The sequence below is a fragment of the Fukomys damarensis genome, unplaced genomic scaffold (genome assembly GCF_012274545.1).
Source record: "Fukomys damarensis isolate Sample0158 unplaced genomic scaffold, DMR_v1.0_HiC HiC_scaffold_22, whole genome shotgun sequence".
Classification (NCBI taxonomy): Eukaryota; Metazoa; Chordata; class Mammalia; order Rodentia; family Bathyergidae; genus Fukomys; species Fukomys damarensis.
Window position 1 is genome coordinate 26,120,032 of NW_022900934.1, and position 20,927 is coordinate 26,140,958.

Here is a 20,927-nt window from a genome sequence, read left to right on the forward strand (position 1 = left end):
GGACGGGAGGAGTCTCCCGGCGCCCGCACGCCCGGTACCCGGAGCGGCGGTGCCCCTCTACTCGGGCCCCTCAGCGCGTTCGCCCACAGCCCCGACTGGGGGCCCCCTTTGAGCCAGCCCAGGCCCTGAATAGGCCCCAGGGTGATGAAAACTCTCTCTGGACCTCATACCTGTGTCTGGGTGACCCGAAGGACCCCCGCTAGTTCCCTCCTTTCCGAGACGTGGGAACGCAGCCCCGCGGATACCCAACTGTGGACCCCCAAGCTCCCCAGAGACTCAGATGACTCACTGCTGACTTTACCAGGGACCAGGGTCTGGGGGACACCGATAAGCTGCACCTGCTCCCTCCTCAGACACGCCTACCCCGACCCACATAACCCCCTTTCCTGCTCCAAAGAGTTTACTCTTTGCCTCGTTTCCTTTTCCAAATTTGCATAACCCCCTTAGAGGCGTCCCTCAGATACCTGGATCTGGAGAACCCAAATAAGCCCTACCTTGTAATTCCCTCCCTAGTGACCATACTCCCAAACTTTAGACATTTCCCATCGGGCTACCTGTTTTGAGACCTCCTTGAAACTCAGAGGATTTACTTCTATTTTTAACTCCCAGAGCTCTCCTTCCACTCTAAGACTTTCCCCCTTTCTTGGTTGTCTCTTAGAGACCCACATAATTTGCTCATAATTCTTACCCATTCTCACCGTTCCTTCCATCTGTGAGGGAAACCCCTCTCTCCCCATTTCTTCCTGAATTGTCTCCTCTCTCCCTAATCACTCCCATCTCCATTCTTGTGGGGAATTAACATTTTTCCACTATTCAGTGGGGTGGTCTAGAAAGCCAGCTTTTGAGCCAGACTGGTTCCTGTAAATCCAGCTCCTTGCCGTGACCCAGCTTGATGGGAGAAAAAGGGTCCTATAAGGTGGAGGGGAGGATAAGGGAGCAATGGTGCAAGGAGAGTTTGTGCATTCGATTACAAGTGTGGCCTGTCTTCTGGTTTGTGTGTTTTCCCACCTGTCTGTCAGCCTGGGGCTGTGATAGAGTTGGGCCTTGGGTTTCTAACCCTCCCATCCCAAGGTGAGGCTGCCAGATTGCGGGGTGGGGTGGGTATCTAATCAGTTTTTTTCTGTGAAAATGAGGCTATACGGAGTCGCAGCCATTTGCTTAAGGCCTCCCCAGGAGTGGAAGGCAGCAGTAATCCAAGGAAATAGGAATCAAAGGGACTCCAAAAAGGACCCATCTACATTGACAGAAGAACTAGCAGTTCGAGAGTAAATCCAAGCCTTGTTAATCCTGTTTGATGTTTCCGGGAATGGGGCAAGTCATTGAGACTCTTCAACCAGTCCCTGTAATTTAATTCTCCCACCATTCTGGAGTGTCCTCTGCGTGTGTTGGGGCAGGGGTTGGGTATTCCCATTTCCCCCTTGTCCTTTCAGTTTCCTAGCCAACCAGTGTGCCTTTTGAAATTGTTTCTGGTGCCCAGGTCAGGACACCCCCCCCCATTCTATTTATAATTTCCCAGTTGCTATTTTGGGTTCTGCTTAAGGGAAGATTCTGTCCACCCCAAGGAAAGTTCCTGGGTGTGTTTCCTCCTCGGCAGGTGTTGAATTGAGTTCTTCAGATCCCCAAGTAGCTCTTGGGCAGGAGGGATAAAAGCTATTTTAGGGTAGTCACTGAAGTGGAGCTGTTAATCCTCTGTGGGTTTCTTTAGTTAAGAACACTTACAGATTAACCCTTTCCATGCTTGTGGGTATGGGGTGCTATCTTTCAACAGTATTTTGGGGAGGAGTTGGAGTGTGGCAGCAGAAGGTGGAAACCTGCAACTTAATACAAAGACAAAGATAATAGTTCTCTTTTGTTGGCGCCTGTAGCAGGCTGAGCCTTCTGCATACCTGACTAAAATAATCCTTACACGTCTGTGAGGTGAGTATTTTTAGCTTTACAGATGAAGAAACGGGCTAATAATGGAGAATGATTGTGGTTTCTATAGAGATGATGTGACATTATAAAGCTATAGTTTCATCAGAGGGGAGCATGCATTGTGGCACACAACAGAAAACAGGCAGACAGGAGCAGTGTGTCTCTGTTGTAGCTGCCAAAGACCAGAGTTCTGGGGAAGCATTCCAATTTTGGAGACTTAATAACAGAAGAGAGTATAAAAAATGGTTATCTAGGCAAGAGAAAACTGGCCCAGGAGATGTACTGGAGAAAGGTAAAGTAAGAGGCTGGTTAGGAGTGTGCTGAAGGTTAGTTATAAGGGAAAAGGGGAAGACTGCACTCTGGGGAGATGTTTGGAAGGGAAGGGAAGGGAACTCACTTGAGGTTCGAGAAGTAATTCTAAAGGGGAGAGGAAGAAGTACTACTTAGGTTCTATGTAGAACAAAGGCAGACGAAACTTGGACTTCAGAGAGGGAACTGCATGTATCTAGCACACATTTCATGTCACTTTCAAGAGTATTATTTCACTTAATCTTCTCAGAGAATCTCAGAGGATTCTATTGTAGAAATTGAGGAAAGAGAGGCTCACAGAAATAAAGTAACCTGCTGGTTGTTTCACAGCCAGTAAGTGGCAGCTCTTCTGATAGCAAGTCCAAGGTTCTTTCCATGCTACCTCCCCCTTCAGATCAGATGCCAGAAAGAATCTTAGGCTGAAAATATACTGAGCTATACCAGTAACTGGGAGGGATTGTGTTTGTTTTATGGGAACAGGTTCTGTCAGCTTCATAGTTGTTACGAGTAGAGTATGAGACCAGAAGAGCAGCTTTGCAAGGGAAGCAGAATTCTTTCACAGTTTTGCCAAGGAAGGAGAAATCTGAAGGAACAGGCATTATTATGTGAGACAAACTGAGGAATCTTTCTAGTTAGAGAAGTTTACAAAGGAGAGAGAGAGAGGGAGGGAGGGAGGGGGAGGGAGGACACAGACAGATGCGGCCAGACAGTAGATCCTCAAAAGGACTCCTAGGTAACACTACCACCTTTGGTTATCCAACAGCCTGCTGGTAACTTCGCAGTGACTTTTAAAAGGCCTAGGGAAGTAGGAGCAGGGTGGTATCTAAGTCATAACCCCATTAAATGCAGATCAAGGCAATCGCACAGTTCCTGCCTTCTCTAGTTCCATCAGTACAGCCCTATGAGCTCTTCTTAGCCACTACCCGCCTTTTTCCTAGAAGCCCATTATTCACTCTTTCAGTAGCAGTATGCTAAACTGCTGTGTCTTGTTTGTGCACGTTTAAGAGAATAGATGAGGTGAATGTGTGTGTGGGAGGTGGGGGACATATTGTTCTCTTTCTGAGTTTGTGTGGAGTTTCCAGGGTTAGGCTCCCTTGGCACATCAGCCAAACTGATGTGACTTGCTTTCCTTTTGCTCTCATTCCCAACTTTCTAGAGGGTGAAGTACATGATTTCAGATACGAAGGGGGAACAGAATATGACTTTGAAGGTATGGGAAATCCCTCCAAACTAGACATGCATAATCGAGCTCACTCTACCCACTTCCAAGGTGCACAGTAATCATCCCTGGTATTATAAACAGGTAATTCCACCCTTGTGAAGGAGGAGGGTATTTAAACAATGAAAGCCAGACGTCAGAGGCCTTTGAGGTTTATAGTGAAGCAGGCAAATATGCCATGATGACTTGAAGGCTCAAGTGGATCTAGTTTTTAGTATTGCCTACCCCTCCCTATCATGTGCTTCACACATAATGAGACTGCTTTTGTGCGATCTTTCTAGGCAAAGCTCCACTCGTGATGGGGAAATGTTTATCATATTACATTGCAGTATTTCTTCAACAAGAGGAATGGTTCTTGAACAGGATATAGCTCATGTTAATGATGAACAAAGCTCTCTGGGGCATGAACCCGCTGATACTATCATCTCGTTCATGGCCAGACTGTTGGATGAATGGTCACTGTAAGCAGCAGGTGCTAATGAGCTGAGCAAGCATTCTATGATCCACAGCTAGTTTGTGCAGTTGGAGCCCTCCCTGGATTCTTGTGGACAGTCCCGAGACACCTCTTTTGCTCTCTCCACATAGAAAAGCCTTCTGACCAAATTTTGACATTATCTCTTCAAAGGTATCCCCCTATTGTAGCAGGTTGTATTGTAGTTGGGAATGTGTGGTGAGCTAGTAAATATGAATGTGGTTCTGTTGTCCCCCTTGTGAGAGTCAGTCTGATAACTCCCAGCCTTTTTCTCTGAGTTGGTGTTAAGAAAGGAGTTGTGTTACAGTCATTTCAGCCCTCCTCCTCTCCTAATACCCCTTCTACTAACATCAGAAAGGGTCAGACTTGAAGATTTTGCTATCCTACTTTGGAAGGGCTGTGAAGCCAGTTTAAACCAGAATTTTCTACACGTAAGTTAAGCCTCTGAGAATCAACTTGGATCCAATGACTAATTTATTCATCTTAAAGAAAGCTGCAGTTCCTTTTCTAGATGTTAGGAATGTGGAGATGAAAGAGAGGATAGGAGCTTACAGAGGATCAAAATCAGATGGAGAAAACTAAACTCTAATGCAAGTATGTTACTTGTTCCTAACTGAGAAGTTCACATGTGCCCTGAGAATTTGTTGGAGAGTCCATTCAGAACTTTGTGTTGGACAGGCTTTGCTAAAGAAGCATGGGCTAGAGGTTAAAGTAGTTTAGGAAAAAGCATGCTAAGAGTCTTCTGTTTCTTTTTGGAGTCTCCTAATGTTGATGTGCTGCTATGGAGCACATCTGGCATAGGACTGGCTTTCTGTGTAAATTTCCTAAGTAAAGCCTTCTTCTCTGTTGCCTTTTGGACATTTTATTGCTCCTTAGCACTTCCAGGAAGAGGAGAATTATAGAAAGTAGGGGGCAGGGGGACAGAGTAAAAGAGGCAGAAGAACTTCTGTCTCCAGTTTAAATGGAAAAGATGCAAAAGTGAAGTGAGAAGAGAAAGTTTAGAGTTCTAGAGCTTTTAGTTCCTCAAACTATTTTGTTTTTTTATTAGCCTAGATGGCTCTACTAATAGTAGTTACCATTAAGCACTTATGAGGTGCCCAGCCTTCTGCTGAATACTTTATATTCGTGATCTCATTTGATCTTCAGAATATCCTCATGTTATTGGAGATTGTATTTCTATTTTATAGGTGAAGAAACAGCTCTGGGAATTAAGTAATTGAAAGCCATACATCTGTGTGGGAGGGCTGATATTGGAATGGGATATGTCTGCCTGTAGAGCCCATGTTGTCATATTATTGGGTTCCCTAACACTAAATGTTCTGATGTTTGTTTCAGGTGAAAAGATTGTTTTCTGAAGGCTACATTGGAGGCTGTGACAGATCGGAGAGCTCGAGTGGAACTGATGGGGAGGCTTTCTGAATAACATGGCCCTTCGCCATTAGCCTTGCCATGACCACATTTTTCACCAGCGTCCCTCCCTGGATTCAAGATGCAAAGCAGGAGGAGGAAGTGGGCTGGACACTAGTTCCCAGGCCTCGGGGCCGGGAGGCAGAGAGTCAAGTGAAGTGCCAATGTGAAATCTCTGGGACATCGTTCTCAAATGGGGAGAAGCTGAGGCCTCACAGCCTCCCCCATCCAGAGCAGAAACCATATAGCTGTCCTCAGCTGCACTGTGGCAAGGCTTTTGCTTCCAAGTATAAGCTGTATAGGTAGGTAACACCCTCATGCCTCTTTCCTGCCTCAAGGTTCCCACAGGTCAAAGCCAGAGAAGTGCCACTGAATTGGGGCTTTATCTATGGCAGGAGAGTGGTGGTTAATTGTCCTACAGGTATACCCTAACTCTAACCATCTGAAGTCACTAAAAAGTAATGGTGGTATTTTTTATGCATACACTAGAATCTGATGGCTACAATATCAGGCAGCCATCAGCAATGAGACTGAACATTTTTTCAATACTACTTTCTGTTTCTAGTTCTGTCAGATAAATAATCAGAATGGTAGCCAGAAGTTAGAAGTCAGTCTTAGAACTTTAGAAGGAAAAGGAGACCCATTGGTCCAGGCTATATGTTTTTTTTTTTCCCCTGATACCAGGGATTGAACTCAGGTCCTTGTGCTTGCGAGGCAGGAGACAACGTTTTTTTTTTTTTTCCCCTGATACCAGGGATTGAACTCAGGTCCTTGTGCTTGCGAGGCAGGAGACAGAACCACTGAGCTAAATCCTCAGCCCCCCAGGCTAAACATTTTAAAGTGAGTGCCAGTTGTGGTAGTGCACACTTATAACCCCAGCACTTGAGAGGCTAAGGCAGATGGATTGCCATGAATTCGAGGCCAGCCTGGGTTACATAGTGAATTCAAGGGCAGCCTGAGCTGCGTAGTGAGACCCTGTCTGAAAAAAACACAAAAATGGAGTGAGTCTTAGAGTAGGGACATAATGGACCCAAGATCAAGTAGCTTCTTGGGCTTGCATTGCTGCTTTTATTGAATCAGTCTGCTGCTCAGGTGATCACTTTTATCTCTGTAGAGTCCCTGGTGCCTGCCTTCTGGACCAGCTGCTTTTCTGAAACTTTTTAAGTCCAAGAAGCCCCACTAAAGTGAAATAGAGTTTGAAGCTTTGATTAGGGCTTTGGTGAGGAGAGGTTCTGGTTAAAAGTATTCTCACTTTATCTTTTACTTTTCTCAGAACTGTAGACTTGTCCTTTACCAGTGAGATAGACCAGCCTGATGCAGTCATTCATCTAGTGCATTATTGATTACAGATTATTCTCTTACAGATTAGTTGCAGTGCTCATTATTCAGGACAGAATTATGAGCCAGATGGGTGGGTGTGCTGATCCTTCTTGAGCTTACCTTCCTACTAGTGGAGGTAGACAGCAAACAAGTAAATTCAACAAATGAACATAGAAAAGCTTCAGTCCTCATCTGGAGATCAGGGGTCAAGCAGGAACTAAAATAGTCAACAAAGTAGTATGGAAACCAGGGTTGCCCTCAGGGTGCTTCTGTATCTTAAGGGAACTTTAGTCTGGTTGGTTCTCATATTTTCTTAGGGACAATAGCTGCCAGTGGGTGGCTACTGGAATGGTCCTAGTCTAGGACCTGGGACCCCTGACATAATTCACTTGGGAATTTAGGTGAGTTCCTAAATCTGTTTGGGTCTTAGTTTCCTATAGTGTAAAGGAAGGAAACAGACTGGATCATTTAGCTCCTCCCTCTCATACATTATCTTGTCAGTTGTATGATAGGATGCTAATAACAGCCCACACTGGCATTAGCATGCCCATGTAGATTGAGGAGGATCTTCCAGGTAGAGCCCTTGGGTACTGTACTAGACTGTATTAGACAACTGTGGCATACTTGAGCAAACCCATGTCTCAAGAAGGTATGTGTTTAAATCCAGCCTCTGCCACTTATGACTTAGTGGGTGGAGCCACCTGTGTGTTAACCTCCTTATCTGGAGAGCAAAGTTAATCACACAGCTCACACAGGGCCTGGCAAATGATGGGCCTTTGAGGCCTTCTTGATTTGATTTTTAAATAGATATGAAACTGTAGATTGCAATTTCCAGATTTTGAGCTGTTTTCCAACTAGATGGAAGCAGGTAAAGTAAGGGATAGTGAGGTGCCATGCCACTAAAACATTTCTTATTATCTTACTGGTTTACATGGGATACAATTCAGGTGGTACAAATGGATATGCAGTGAAAAATTAATGTCCTCACAGTCAAAGACACTGTTCCTCTTCCTAGAGGCAGCCAGTGAGATTAATTTCTTGTGTATCCTTCTTGATATATTTAAACATGTATTACTTTCCTTTTGTTTTCAAAAGGGATTATAGTACATGTACTGTTTGAACTTCCTTTCTTGACTATACCATCCCTCCATCTGTCCATCCATCTTGGGAACTTGTTCCAGATCAGGATGTTTAGATATATTTAATTTTTCTTTTATAGTGTCCTTTAAGTTTTTAATATAGTTTTTTGAAGATGAAATACATTCACATAACTCAAAATTCAGGAAGTCTGTACAATGAAAATACTCCATCACACCCCTCTATAAGCTATCTAGTTCTTTGTCCATAGGGTATCAGTGATGTCAGTTTCTTACATCTCTTCCCAGATATGTTTTAAGCACATACAAGCAAACATGCATTTATTTCCCCTTTCACAAGCCAAATGCCATTCTCTATGCACTATTTTGCTTCTTTTTTTTTTTGTATCTAAGGAGCTTGTACCCTAAAGATACATTTAAAGCTGCTTTATTTTTTAAATATTTGAGCCACTTTACAGACTTAGCATATGTAACTAGTTCCAAATGGAATGAATTGGATGTTCAGATTGTGTCTGATTTTTTTATTACTATGACCAATGCTGCAAAGAATAAAACTACATACTGGATTTAGCAGATATCTCTAGAATAAGGATGGCACTCCATTACATGGCTCTACCATAGGTTTTGTATGTAGTTTTCTGTTTGTTAATAGCGTAGTTGTCCAGTCAGCTCTTGTGATCACCTGTTTCTGCTTTCCCCTTTGTCTTCCATCCCTGACACCAGGCACATGGCCACCCACTCGGCCCAGAAACCCCACCAGTGCATGTACTGTGATAAGATGTTTCACCGCAAGGACCATCTGCGCAACCACTTGCAGACCCATGACCCGAACAAAGAGGCCCTCCACTGCTCCGAGTGTGGTAAGAATTATAATACGAAGCTGGGCTACCGTCGCCACCTGGCTATGCATGCTGCCAGCAGCGGTGACCTCAGCTGCAAGGTGTGCCTGCAGACCTTTGAGAGTACCCAGGCCTTGCTAGAGCACCTGAAAGCCCACTCGCGCCGGGTAGCAGGTGGTGCCAAGGAAAAGAAGCACCCCTGTGACCACTGTGACCGGCGGTTCTATACTCGTAAAGATGTGCGGCGGCACCTGGTGGTGCACACAGGCCGCAAGGACTTTCTGTGCCAGTACTGTGCCCAGCGGTTTGGCCGCAAGGACCACCTGACGCGTCATGTTAAGAAGAGCCACTCTCAGGAGCTGCTCAAGATCAAGACAGAGCCAGTGGACATGTTAGGCCTACTCAGCTGTAGCTCCACAGTCAGCGTGAAGGAAGAGTTGAGCCCTGTGCTGTGCATGGCCTCTCGGGACGTGATGGGGGCCAAGGCTTTTCCTGGCATGTTGCCCATGGGCATGTATGGTGCCCACATCCCTACCATGCCCAGCACGGGCATGCCACACTCCCTAGTACACAACACGCTGCCCATGGGTATGAGCTACCCTCTGGAATCCTCACCTATCTCTTCTCCACCTCAGCTCCCTCCAAAATACCAGCTTGGATCTACCTCATACTTGCCCGACAAATTGCCCAAAGTGGAGGTGGATAGTTTTCTGGCAGAGCTTCCTGGGAGCCTGTCTCTCTCATCCGCTGAACCCCAGCCCGCCTCACCTCAGCCGGCGGCAGCTGCGGCCCTTCTAGATGAAGCACTGCTCACCAAGAGCCCCGCCAACCTCTCTGAGGCCCTCTGCGCTGCTAATGTGGACTTTTCTCACTTACTAGGCTTTCTTCCACTCAATCTGCCTCCATGTAACCCACCTGGGGCCACAGGAGGCCTGGTCATGGGCTACTCGCAGGCTGAAGCACAGCCCCTGCTCACCACTTTGCAAGCTCAGCCTCAAGATTCCCCAGGAGCTGGGGGACCACTGAACTTCGGGCCTCTGCACTCCTTGCCTCCTGTCTTCACTTCTGGCCTGAGTACTACCACCCTGCCTCGTTTCCACCAAGCATTCCAGTAGCCCCCACAGAGGTCCTTAACTCAGTCTTTGGTCTATCACAGAGCCTGAGTACCCTCCCTGTCCACCTCCCTGACAAAGGCAGCTGAGCTTTCAGAGCTGGGTTCAAAAAGCAAAAATTCCAGTGTCTGTATGGAGCACTTGGTTTGAGGGTTTGGGCTCCAGGATTGATTCCAGGGGGAGCCTTGAGCCTCAGCGCTGTGGAAGATCTATCATAGGACTTTCAGGTATTTTTACTTCTTTTTTTTTTTTTTAAATCTGAATTGGGAGCCACACTTAGCCTTCTCCTTCTCCAAAGTATCAGAACCTCCTCTTTGAAGGAGGGGGAGGCCTCTTGGAGACGCAGAGGGTTCACCTTGGATGACCTCAAGAGAAATCGCAGAAGAAGCCTGTTGTCTGTCCTAGCCTTCAGGAACCCACAGCATAGTTGGTCAGGCCCTGCTGTGGAAGGTCACTTGGCTCCATCACCTGCTTCCGAGCAGCAAAAAGGAGAGAAGGCTTCTATTCTTCCCGACCATCCCCATCCCCGCTCTACCAACAGCTCTGTTTTCAGTCAGTGTTGTCCAGCAACGGTACCGTTTACACATTCGTCTCAGACACACCATTTCACCTCCCTTGCCATGTTGTTAGCCTTAGAGTGATTGCATTGAACACTGTTTACACACCGTGAATCCATTCCCACCAGTCCATTTCAGTTGGCACCAGCCAGAACCACTTGGTACCTGGTGTTAACTGGAGCCCTGTTTACAAGGCGGAGTCGGGTCTTGCTGACTTCTCTTCACTTGAGGTCACATTTTTCCCCCGTGGGGAAATAAACTGACTTTTGGACTGCTTCAGTTTCTGCCATCTTCATGACTGCATCTGTTCCTGCCTTTGTTGGCAGTGTCCACAGGAGACAGGCAAGAAGATTGGAGCAGCTTTCTCACAGGTCTGTTTTCTCCAAGTCCATCATGACCCCCTCATCACTCTTGAACTGGAGAGGGGAAGAAATGAAAGGCATGCCCATATTGCTCACCTCCCATTCCTTAACTCCCACTCAGAATATTATGAGCTGTTGTTATTTGTCTTGGAAGGAGGGACTCTGGGTTTTAGGCTGGTGGGAACAGCAGAGAGGGAAGGAGCCCCTCATTTGTCTCCGTCCTGCCTGCCCCTTTTTCATGAAGTTGTGGAATTATTAGCAGGTGTTTTCAGAAATCTAGGACTGGGCAGATAGTTGAGTCCTAATCAATCTAATCATTGTTGTCTCCATACCAAAAATTTTCTTATCCACAGTGTCCCTTCATCTCCTTCACTTTGCAGTCCTTGTGGACATGGCCACTGTGCATAGGCTTCTAAGAACTTCTACCTTCTCATGATTCCCCTCAGTTTTGACTCTACTATCTAACAGCATTTTTTGCAAGAAGTGATTAGTTCTCTTGACTTATAGGGCTCCATGGCACAGTGTAGCCCTTACCCAGAACCCAGCCAGACCCCAAAGCCTGCTTCATCTCAGTTCCGAATGGGCTCTTCCCACGCATGGAAGGAGGCAGCTCAGGGACCACTACTGTGGGACCCTCCTGAGATACCTCCTCTGTGATTCAGAAACACACTTCTACCTCTTTACTGTTAACTTGTACAGATGCATCCAGCAGTTTCTGGGCACTTCTGTCAGTGGTGCCTCATGCTGGCCTCTCCACTAGGGTTTTAGGACAAACTACCTAGGAACTGCCTCACCCACCCTCTTACCAGGCCTCCCATCTCCCGCTGTCTGTAGACTCATTTCCATGTATCGTCAGGAATTGAGCAGGTCAAGACCTAGGCTTCTGCTTTAGTGCAAGCATCCTTATTTGAGGTGAAAGCCTTAAGAATTAGCTCCCTGGCCCTTGATTGGAGGCAATGCAGAGTAAATACTTAACTGTTTTGATTTAGGCAAGGTAGCTTGGGATATTTTTTCAAAAGCAAAACCAGATATAAAAATGTCTGGCAAGGTTAACATCAGTCTAGATGATTTGCTTCTAAATATTAGTTTCATTGAGTCCCAGGGACTAATTAAGTTTGTTTTTAAAAAAGTGTAAAACTGTCTACCTTGGTACACAGCCACCTCCTGCATGCTGTGCATGTTTTTGGGACGCGTATTATAGGAAATGGTAAGTGAGAATCTAAGCAGGACTTGCTGCTGCCATTCTCATATCTGGTCTTCAGTAGACCCAGCAACCCTCTCCCCTTGCCTGCTGTCTTCCCTGCACCCTGTTTCTAGCGGCAGATGGGCTCTTGGCCACAGAATATAAAGTCCTGGGCTGTTAGAGGAGTCTTCTCTGCCTGCCTTTTTCCTGTCCCTTTCTTGAACTCTTGCCCCTGCGGGGATGCTTTGCAATTCATAGGACAGGCAGAACAGCTATTTAAAATCTTGTAACTGGGGCCTTGTCCCTGTCTCTTGTCTTCCCCTGCCATCCTTCATTCCCATCTCCCTCTTCCTTCCTGCCTCTCTTTTCCTCTTCTCAGTGCTCTCACCATCATGAGGAATTTTCCTGTCACTGTGAACTTTGCTGGTGCAGAGGAACATGATCTGCCTTCACCTTTTATGGACCATAGCCACCCTGCTGTTTTCTTAAGCCTCTCTCTGTTCCAACCCCCCAAAAGCCTCCCCACCTTTTCTGGGGGAGGCCAGGCTATTAAAAGGACAAGAATAGCTTTATCCTATACTCCAGTACCCAGATATGCTTCAATATCCCTACTGAAGCCACAGAGCCTGAGGGACACCTGACAGGACAGGAGCCATGATATGTGGAACAGACCAAGGACCAGGAAAGGGGTGATGTTTCTTTTCTGTACCCCTGGCCTAGCTTCTGTCGGCAGTGAGCTGACCTGTACAGAGGCAGGCACCTCCCACCCTGCACAGTAGCTGTTCAGGGCCAAGTACAGTCCTGGGCCCAGGGGCTGGCGTCCCTAGGTGTTAGCTCAAAGGATTTCTGCCCTATCTCAAAGAGGTGGAGGCAGGGAAGGTGCACCGATGAGGCCCCCACCTACTTCTTACAAATGGCATTTGTTGATGGAAATCTGAGAAGCAGGTATGATTATTTTTTTGCTCATAGATATTGTCCTAAGTTGAAATTTTCCCATCCCTAGTATCCCTTAAATCTCCCCCCACCTCTTATTGGTAGCTGTTTTTTCCACCCTTCCTCAATCTCCCCTCATCTAGGAGCTGTTTTTAAGCACGATTTTTTAAAACAGGTAATATTGTACAGGATCAATATTTTGCTTTTTAACAAGGATATTTATGTAATAAGAATCTTTGCCTTAGGCAGGTGTTGGCCAGAAAAGTCCAGATTCCTCTGGGACCCCCATCCTGGCCTCTCCTGGAACTCTGAACCTGCTGTGGAAGGAATTGGCCATGATCTTCACTACTGGAGAGCAGGGCCTGTGGTGAAGGAAAGGGGTGTTCACTGTGATAACCTAGTGCCTCCGAGGGGTGTGGAAGCGTCTCAGTCCAGTTGCTTCTGGTTCCAGCTGACTCCCCATCCCCTCCCCTTTCCACCTCTGCGTATCCAGCACTAGAATGAATACCTGAACACCACTTCTCACGCTCTTTCCTCCCTCCGAGTGGCTGAGGCTGAGGCCACTTTTGAAATGCCAGATTATTTAAAGAGAGAAAAATACAAAACAAAAATCTTCTAGCACTTTGTAAACACAGTGAATAACCTCTTGGAGTATTTTTGGCTTTATATAAAACAAGGTTTTTAATTGTAAAATAAGTGCCATTAGAAAATGCACAGGGCGTTATCTTTGTTAAGGTAGATTTTTTCAATGTTTTACAGAATTACATTTTCAAAAAAAGTTTTATAATGAAGTTGTTTATTAAAAACTTCTGAATGATGTGTTTGGCAGTTGTGAACCTGTCTGGGAAAGGGTTGGAGCAAGCCTGGAATTGGGAAGAACTGAAATCAATAAATAGCATCCAAGGGTAATGACTGTGAGTAGTGCAAACAGAAATAACTGCTCATGTTAGCATACACTTTGTTCTTGGCAATGAGAGATCTTAATTGGATGTCTTTGGTAAGTATTATGTGTCATTCTGTCAGTTATTCTCAAGTGCAGGAGTCAGAAAACCAGAATCAGATTGGCTTTAAACGGTGAAGTTTCATGTAATTGAAAATGCCAGATAGAGTGTGATCTTCAGGTTGGGTTTGATCCAGAAGGCTCAAATATAGTTGGGCTCAGCATTCCTTTTTCTTTCTGCCCTGTCTTGGGTAGTTGTGACTTCCATCCTTATGCCCTACCTAGGTTCTTCCTTTGAGGAAGAGTAGAATGCTGCCATAATTCTAGACTTGTCATTTACACAGTGCTGACAAATAGAACCTTTTTTTAGGAGAGGAGTGCTTTTATTCACAAAAGTCCCAGGAAGCATCCTCTTTAATAATAAGTTAGCATTTATGGTGTTCTGCACCCTCCTAAACCAGTTGTCAGTGACAAGGGGAAGAGCGGTTTCTCAGTGTGAACTTGGGGTACTGTTAGGGTGAGAAATGAATGCTAATTCTTCAAAAAAAGATAAATGTCTACAATAGTCACCCACTACCCAGGATGTGCAGCTGGTAACAAAGTGAGGGTCTGGCCTTACCCATATCTGCCCAGCCACTGGGTTTAGGCAGACAAGAGGATGACATGGCTTTGTCCGACTTCATTCCTTGCCAGTCTCTTGACGGATAGTTGTCCCCATTCTGGGCCTCACTTATGCTGAGATGCTTCCATAATGGGCTAATGTTTCTGTAGTCTGGATCCAGGGTCCATGCCAAGTAGTATAAGTCGCTTGCAGTTAGCCCAAGAACTCATGAGGACATATATAAATATCAATATGCCAATGTTTGTACAAGGGCAATGGGCTGAACCTTCATCTCTGGCTTTCTTCTTGGCAAATGTTCACTGTCCATCCTTGTGGGTGAGAACCCCAGCTAGAACCTAAAGGAAATTCACCTTGCTCTCTGGATGCTACAAACCCCAGGACAAGCCTTAGGGACCCAGACAAAGAACTATTGTGTTCTTTGGGCAGAAGAGGCTGAAGGCTTTGTGGAGATGACTGGCTTCCAGAGGTGAGGGTATGAGGTATACTGTTCTCCACAGACCACACGTTTGGGGTTGAGACCACATCTGCAGGATCATGGATTGCAGGGGCTGGCCCATCCAGGCTTTTTGTCGACATGAGTATGGACTCTGCACTTCAGCCAACCTCTGTGGCTTTACTGAGCAAAGGTCCACCCAGTGTCAGCCATCCAGCACCCCTGGAAACCAAGCAGATGCCTTTTCCTTGGTTTGCAGTGAGTGGTTCAAGACCTTTTCTTGCCTCTGAAGTATCTGCTCTGACTTTGTTTTGTCCTTTCTCCACATAAATATTTCAAGCACCTTCACGTGCCCAACAGTTACCATGACCTGAGGCTCTCAGTTTGTGGACGTTCCTTGCAAGGACACCTCTTGGGCTTTCTGCCTGTGCCTGAATACTTTAGCGCACGCAAAGCTGCAAGTGTCCTACTTGAATGAGAGCCTGGCAAGAGATAGTGCCTGGCGTGGTGGCTGTAATGAGAGGATCATGACTATGACTAGGGGTCGGGCTTGTACCCCGTGCCTGCTCCGATCTGCCTGTTGCTTGGTCCACCACCCCTGGAGTTCTTGCCACCTCCTCCATCTGCACCAGCTCTATTTTGCACTGCAGTCAAGAATCCACCCGGCAGCCCCCTCGCTTTCTGCCAGAACTCGCCTAGATCCTTAGTCTAGGCTCTCACCCCACCCCACCCCCAGCGAAGGGATCCTAGCGAGTCACCTACGGAAGGAAGGGGTGCGAGGGGCGGAGCGCGTGCCCCAAAGGAAGAGACCGCTCCCCTCTGCAGAGCCGCCCCTGTGCCAGGAGTCTGCAGCCTAGCGGTTAACCTTGAGCCCTTGCAGTGAGCGGCTCTCGCGGGCGGTAGCTTAGGAGGGGGCAGGGGACCTGGAAACCGCTGCGCCGGCTGACCTGCCCCGCGCAAGACCGGAGTGCGCGCCTGGCCCCCGACGCGGCAGAACGCGGCCATCTCGACCTGCAAGGGCCCCCGAGACCTCCCCACCAGTCCCAGGACGTCAGGAAGTGGCCTCCACGGCCACTGCCCGGAGCGTGGAAATTGGACCGGGCGGGAACGAGGCCCCAGAAACCTGAAGCGCAGGGCAGTGTGGGGCTCTGGCGGGAGCCGGTGGGAAGGTTAAGGAAGTGACGATTGAGGAGGCGCCATCTTCATGGAGGAGGCAGCGCCGGCCGTGGTGAAGCAACAGGCGGTGGAGAAGCAGCTGGAGGGGGAGAAGTTGGAGGTGTGTGTAGAGGGCCAGGAGGACCGGGTGCCTCTGCACCTTGAGGGCCTAATTGTGGGCCCACTGGAGGGCATTCATTGGCAGCTGGAAGCCATGAGTGACCAGACTGACAGGTCTAGTGTAGGTTTGGGAGGGTGCGCTGGCTGCACTTAGATCGTAGGAACTTCACCATCCAAAATACTCCGGGCTTTTGGGTCACTGCCTTCCTGAACCACCCGCAGCTCGGCAACCATGATCAGCCCCCAGATGAAGATGGGCTCTGCTACCTGATGAACTTGGTGAGGGAGCTCTGGCACACCAGGACAGGTTGCAAGTACAAGTTCCGCTTTTGGAGCAACCCCTACTTCCGAAACAAGGCGATGGTGAAGGAGGATGAATGTAGATCCTCAGGCCCTGGTGGTGTCAGTTGCAACTATCAGATGGCACAGGGCTAGGAACCCCTGCCGTGATACAGCAGAACCTCAACACAGTCTGAAGCTTCTTATACTAGTTTTTATAGCACAGCTTCCCAGAGACTGCAGGGTTGCCCAGATCATTAAAGATGACCTGTGGCCAAACCTCCTTCAGTACTACTTACTGGGGTGTAGGGCCTCGAACCAGGTGAGGCTTAGGAAGGGGTCCCACAAAGGCCTCTCCTAGGCCCTACAGGTTCCATTCTGGCTAAGGTCCTGCCCTGGGATATGGCACCTACATAAGACTCCTTTCTGCTTCCTGTGGACCCGAGCTTAGTCCAGCAATGGGCACTCTGCTATTTGCCTTCTCTTTTGTGCCCTTTGGCTCCTTGCGATGTTCAGTGCACTCAGATAAGATTGTGGCTTACGTGACCAATGTGTTGTTTCCATGTGAACTTAATGCTATCCCATGTCAGCATCACATGTCTGTCACACACTATTGTATTTAGAACAGGCACCCAATTTTGTGCACTTGTACTGTCATTATCGTCACGGCCCGGACCTATCTGTGACTTAGCCTTCCCGCCCATGCATCTGGGCAGGTGCTCAAGGCAGGGCAAAGATGGGATCCCTTCCAGCAGTTCACTTTCCTGAGCTCTGTTGCTAGACACACAGGATCCAGTCCCTTTGCCGTTTCCTCCTGTCTGTTTTTGGGCTTCAGGTTGTAGGTGATGGAGGGGGCTTCTGGCCATGTGGGCTGTCTATACTGGCCCAGATATTATACTGTTTGTCATTAAAGTGTCAGTTCAGAAACAAAATAACTGCAAAAATAAGGGTTTTGCAGATATCGAAGGAGTTAGACTTTCCTGAATTCACCTCTATCTCCAGAGGGTGAGAGCTTGTCTATAGGCTGTCAGCAGTCTTTGCCCCCTTTGCTCCTTTGCCCTGCCCCCTTTAGCAAGGCCTAGAATCTTCAAAGTGGGGGACAGTGCAAGGCTACTGAAGAGACACCAGGAAATCCCCAAGGGTTGGATAGTTAATCATTTCATTTTATGCTGTGTTCTTTTGGAGGAACTTTAGCCCTAACTGTTCTCCCTCCTCCAGGTCTACACTACTTGCCCCCGTGGATTGTGCGTTCTTGTAGATACAAGAGCTTAACTGCCCCTCTCTCTCTTAAGTCCCTCCCAAGTCCTGCTTTGGGCCCATAGGGCTGTCTATGTCCATTTCACTTCAGGAGAAGCCCCGTGGATTGTGCGTTCTTGTAGATACAAGAGCTTAACTGCCCCTCTCTCTCTAAGTCCCTCCCAAGTCCTGCTTTGGGCCCATAGGGCTGTCTATGTCCATTTCACTTCAGGAGAGGGATGGTGGTGACCCTACCCAAGCCCCTTCCCATGTAAGGCCTTGTCTTCTGCTCCCTGGGTCCTGGGACATAAAAGAGTGGGGAGGGTATGCAGGAGCTGGTGCTAACTGGGAAGGCAGGAGTGGCTAAGGGTCTGTGGGATGGAGGAAAGAGAACCCCCTGATTTTTGCTCACTTTTGAAACCAATGTTTTATAAATTAGGATAAAATAACACTGTGACTTTAGGGTTTTCTTATATTCAGGTATGTCCTTGTGTGGATGGAAACTTAATGCTTTATGCTTTTTATTTTGCTACTTTCAAGTAAGACCCTATGTATCCCCTTCTCTGAGCCCACTGAGAAGTTGAGCTATACAGATATAGACCTGCTTATTGCTAAGCATGTTATAAACCTGCCAGTGTAATTATTCTGTGCCACATGGAAACATATGAGACCACTCACGAGTGTTATCGTTATCACAGCCTGATACTATAACCTCCCTTAGAAATAATGAATAAGGTGGTTTTGTAGGACTTAGCACTAGAAGTTGCCACCATGTTCCCTGAGAATAACCTCCAGAAAGAAATCTGCAGTTGACGCAGTGGCCACGTTGTAATTGACATCAGTGTAATGACACTGTTCTTCTAAACGGAAATATTCACAGGGTGGCTTTGTCCAATCAGAAGAGGATTTGTAGCACTTTTGTCTTCTATATGAAAGATGGAAAAATAAAAACCTTTTGGTCTAGGGAAAAAAGTAACTTAAATCATATTGCTCTCCATCCATACCTTATATTGGTAAACAAGCGAGAAATAAATGGTCATCTGAATTCTTTACTACAGTTAACAAAGCCCTGCCTTCTCGAGTCCTTGTCCACATACCCTCTCCTGTGTTTGCTCTCTCTGCTCCCCACACACTGGCCTCTCTGTTGCTCCCTGAGTGGATGAAGCATATCCCTTCCTGCCACCCACAGGACAAAGCCTTGTAGTTTGTGCATTCTCTCCCCTCTCTGGAATTTTCCTCTTGCAGATGCTCATATCTTTAGCTTCCTCAAATCGTTCTGGCCTCAAATGCCATTTCTTCAGAGGTTTCCCTGTCTGGCTCTCATGATTTTCACTTTATCATATTTAACTCTGAAATGAACTTTTCTTTTCTCCCTTGCACATGAGTCAGGAGAACAGGGGTATCTACTGCTTTGCCCTGCACGGCTTGGTGTCCAACATCTCGGAATCACCTACATGAGTGAATGATTAATCCAAATGTGTTGGAATGCTGGGTGAGGCTCTGACAAGATGAAAAACCAAGATGGTTTCTGCCCAAAGGATTTCAGTTAGGGTAAGGGTGGGGGTGAGGAGGGGTTACTGGATAATTTGTCATCTAGCTGCAACACATCTGGAAGTGAAATGGGTTGCTTCTAGTAATTGCACCAGAACAAGAGGCCAGACTGGCAATGTTAACAGTCAGAACCCGACTAAGTCCAGCTTGGCTGTCATTCACCTCAAGTGTGTGTGATGTGAGATCAGAGGGTTGACACTTCTCTGATCTTGGGACAGTAGAGCTGGCCTTTGAGAAGTGGATACAAGCTTAGAAAGTTAGGGTTGAAGGGAATTCCCGGCAGAGGGAACAGCACGAACAAAGGTATTGGAGAGTGGAGATGTACTACGTGTTCAGGGCTCAGCGTGACATGTGGCTGCTTGGGAGAGGCGAGCCTGGATGGGTACGTCGATGCCACCTAAAAACAAGAACTCGGAATGCCAGGTCAAAGCTCTATCCTGTGGACAGCAGGGAGAAGTAGGTATCAGGTGTGATTCAAAGGTGAGACTGTTTTCCAATGGTAAATGCCATGTTGTATACCTAAAATGTAACAATAAAATCAATTTTTTTAAAAAAGGTAAGACTGTCTCACAGTGCAGCTACAGGAGTCTGCAGCTCCAGATCTCATGTCTTCACTTTGAACCGTGTCCACCCCAATATGCTGCTGTTCTTCCAGTAAACCCTCCCAGTTACTCCAGCCCAAAATAATTTCTGCCACTTCCCAAGTACACCTTAAAATCAGAATTTTGGAACTGGAGCCTGGCGGGGCTACAACCTTTGGATTTCTCTTTTGTGCAAGCACCTGCCTCTGACACTCCCAGGGAAATCAGCCTACACTTGCAGGCATCCTGGTGATCCTGAAAATTCGTGTCCCGTGTGGTTTTCTGGTTTGTACCTGGTGAACGGCAGATGCACTTGGGCTCTCCTACCCCGCATCTGGGCCCAGCTGTATCCTCTATGCCCTCAGCTTGTAGACAGACAGTGGTCTTTAATAAAACAAGGGCTTTGTGCCATATGGTCAGGGGCATCTTCCCCTTATCTGTAGCAACTGCATAACCCTCCACCTTTCTGGGATATGAGTCTCATTTTCAGAATCCAGTTTTGTTTACTGACTCATTCATGCCCTGAGTTACTAGTGTTTATCCACTCCTCTCTACTGGGCACTAGGGCATGAGATGGCTCAGCTTGAGGCTGAAAAACAGTGATAATGATCACCATTGTTTAATGTGCACCTATTATGTACTGAGGGCTTGCATGCATACAGTGGCTACAGCAACTCTCCAAACCTGAGTCAGGCCATGTCTTACTCCAGTCTCACACAAGAAAAGCCAACAAGCTCTGCACATTCTGTAAAGGTCTCATGATCCAATCTCTGGTCACCTCTCTTGGATGCTCTCTAGTTACCCCGGCCTCTTGCTTCCTTTACCCTCTTTGCCTAGAACCTTCACCAGATTATCTGTATGACTGGCTCCTTGCTTCCTAAGGCTTCTTGGCTCAAATGTACCTTGTAATATTTGAAAAAGAATTTTTACCTCTTCAAGGAAGCCTTTGCTAACTTCTTTCTAGAAATCATCCTGTAACTCTCCCTGTTCTGATTTGGATTTTAAGCACTTCACTATTATGCTAATTTTTTTTTTTTTTTTTTTTTTTTTTTTTTTGGTACCGGGGATTGAACTTGGGACCTTTTGCTTTCGAGGCAGGCAGCAGAACCACTGAGCCAAATCCCCCAGCCCTATGCTGAATATTCATTTATGTCTTTTTCTCTTTACTGGTTGCTGTTTCACTCACGGCTCAATCCCCTTATCTAGAATCAGGCTCGGCACAGTTGGGAACTCAGTAACTGTAGAATCAATGAATGCTCCATATCATTTTTTTTTTTTTTTTTTTT

At 46.9% G+C, this 20,927-nt stretch overlaps 2 protein-coding genes across 5 annotated transcripts; both read left to right on the forward strand.

Annotated features, from left to right (window-relative positions):
- Window positions 1-1,867: 1,867 nt before the first annotated feature.
- On the forward strand, window positions 1,868-13,814 carry Plagl2 (PLAG1 like zinc finger 2). 4 transcript variants are annotated; one of them, XR_781064.3, is made up of 4 exons: window positions 2,047-2,206; window positions 5,250-5,623; window positions 8,462-9,916; window positions 12,970-13,814. XR_781064.3 is itself a non-coding variant. In XM_010628456.3 (3 exons), exons 2-3 carry the CDS (start codon window positions 5,364-5,366, stop codon window positions 9,690-9,692), a joined length of 1,491 nt encoding a protein of 496 aa, XP_010626758.1. In that variant the 5' UTR covers window positions 1,868-1,917; window positions 5,250-5,363; the 3' UTR covers window positions 9,693-11,809. The 4 variants fall into 4 exon arrangements, 2 of the variants coding, with proteins under 2 accessions (XP_010626758.1, XP_010626757.1); XR_781063.3 differs by having other exon boundaries at window positions 8,462-10,617; window positions 12,970-13,810; XM_010628456.3 differs by lacking the exons at window positions 2,047-2,206; window positions 12,970-13,814 and adding an exon at window positions 1,868-1,917 and having other exon boundaries at window positions 8,462-11,809.
- Window positions 13,815-15,283: 1,469 nt separating this feature from the next.
- Window positions 15,284-17,577, forward strand: LOC104865141 (putative testis-specific Y-encoded-like protein 3). Its single transcript, XM_019208076.2, is given in 3 exon segments — window positions 15,284-16,113; window positions 16,116-16,390; window positions 16,392-17,577. Coding segments are annotated over 3 exon segments (708 nt in total). The 5' UTR covers window positions 15,284-15,923; the 3' UTR covers window positions 16,635-17,577.
- Window positions 17,578-20,927: the final 3,350 nt, after the last annotated feature.

Excerpts from the sequence above, each read along its gene's own strand:
- Plagl2 (XM_010628456.3), top strand. The coding sequence starts at position 5,364 with ATGACCACATTTTTCACCAGCGTCCCTCCCTGGATTCAAGATGCAAAG. Across the intron at positions 5,624-8,461 it reads TCCAAGTATAAGCTGTATAG|GCACATGGCCACCCACTCGG; the intron begins GTAGGTAACACC and ends CCCTGACACCAG.